We start from the raw sequence: 1795 nt of genomic DNA, 5'->3' as shown, positions 1-1795 counted from the left end.
TGAGACGGTGTTGGTGGCAGTGACTCCATCTGCTCCGCCTAGAAAACAATCAACCGACCATCGTGTGATGCAAAAGAAACGCAGAAGCAGAAGTGACACGGAGAGAAGAAGCAAACGAGGCGAGGAGTGGTGATGTGGCGTTGTACCTTCGTGAGCAGCCTTGGCGATGTCAACAATGTTGGTAACGTTTGGCGTCAGTTTGGCGAAGAAGGGAATGGAAACTGCTGCTCGCACCCAGCGACAGATGTTACGCACAAGCACGGGGTCCTAACGACAAACACATGTTGCCATGGATTTCACTTATATTACTATCATATACTATATACAACCTCTGGATATATGAAGATATACATTTATAACATAAATGAAACACCCATAGTGGAATTTGTATATGTATATATAACAAGAAATATCTATATGATCAATTTTTATTTGGTTTAAGATGTTGTGAGACAATATGTTAATGGTATTCATTTAATTTATATGTGCAAGTTTATTAAAACAGGATATATATGAAAAATATAAATGTTTTTCTTATTAATATCGTATTAATATTGAAAATGTATCTTCACATTCTGGGAAAGTTGTCTCGCACTTTTGGACCCTGTATATATTTTCAACACATATTATAATATAAACATACACATTTGTATGGGCTTGTGTGTGTGTGTGTGTGTGTGTGTGTGTGTGTGTGTGTGTGTGTGTGTGTGTGTGTGTGTGTGTGTGTGTGTGTGTGTGTGTGTGTGTGTGTGTGTGTGTGTGTGCCTGTCCACAGGCCAGGCCCATGCCTCTCTCTCCCATCCCATGAGGACAGGACAGGTTCAGCTCCAGTGCATCTGCTCCTGATTCCTAAACACACACATTTTTCTCTTTCACACACTCACAGCTGGAACCTTCGAACGCTCTGCACATATAATAATTACAGCATGTTTTCACTGCGCACACCTACTAGAGCTCGTGGTCTGTCTTACCTCTGCCATCTTGGCCAGCACCGTCCAGTCTTCCTTGTTGTAACTACACATGATGCTGGAGATCACCACCTGGCAGAGGGAAGAGGCTCGGGTTAGTTTTCAAACGCTCGGCCTTCTCTCCTCAGAGCAAGAAGAAACGTGACGTGACGTGACACAGGAAAACTGACATTGTCGGGGAAGTCCTTCTTCAGCTCAGCCACGGACTGACACCAGTAGGCCGCCGTCTTCTCACTGATGAGCTCGATGTTCAGGAAGGAGCCCTGGCCGGGGCCGAACAGGGGCCCCGAGGTGGTGCCACGCACGATACGAGGAGACACGTTGGTCACGAGGTCCTGCAGAGACAGGTTTACTCACGTGATGCGACACGCTCTCTGACAAACACATGCTGTGTTTCAGTGAGGTCCGACTAAACCTCTTTCATATTACTGTCACTGGACATGCATACATTATCGTCCACAGAGGTCATTCAATGTGCTGAACAGAAGTAAAAGAAGCACAAACATGCAGGTAACAAGCACAATAAGAAAACAGTATAAAAACTGATTATTAAATAAGTAATATCCCATCAAAGTGCAGAAATGTTCAAGTCCTGAGCAATGCAGAGCTTAAAATGTAGATGACCCCAGAGAGTTTCTGTAATGCTCCACTCTGCGTTACTCACTGTATCAGACAGGAGGCAGTAGAGAGCCGACAGGGAACAAAGGAGACAAAGACTGGACTCAAACCAGAGTCATTACAACTACATGAGTCTTTTCTCTGTGTCGTAACCTCATCATTAACTTTGCTTCCAGCTCTTTTGACTATAAGAAGAATCTCTGTGCACG

The 1795-nt window shown here is 44.2% G+C and overlaps 1 protein-coding gene across 1 annotated transcript; it reads right to left on the bottom strand.

The window, feature by feature from the left end:
- Positions 1-6: 6 nt before the first annotated feature.
- Positions 7-1334, bottom strand: LOC111668152 (dihydropyrimidine dehydrogenase [NADP(+)]-like; the record flags this gene model as incomplete). Its single annotated transcript, XM_023424110.2, has 5 exons — positions 1139-1334; positions 972-1040; positions 766-849; positions 147-267; positions 7-38 (listed from the first exon to the last, which is right to left on the bottom strand). Coding segments are annotated over exons 2-5 (288 nt in total), but the record flags the coding sequence as incomplete, so codon positions are not given.
- Between the last annotated feature and the right edge of the window lie 461 nt (positions 1335-1795).

The sequence above is a fragment of the Seriola lalandi genome, unplaced genomic scaffold (assembly GCF_002814215.2).
Source record: "Seriola lalandi dorsalis isolate HSWRI2012SDOR001 ecotype SW California unplaced genomic scaffold, Sedor1 jcf7180002054718, whole genome shotgun sequence".
Classification (NCBI taxonomy): Eukaryota; Metazoa; Chordata; class Actinopteri; order Carangiformes; family Carangidae; genus Seriola; species Seriola lalandi.
Note: the sequence above shows the minus strand (reverse complement) of the source record. Positions and strands in the feature narration are given on the sequence as shown.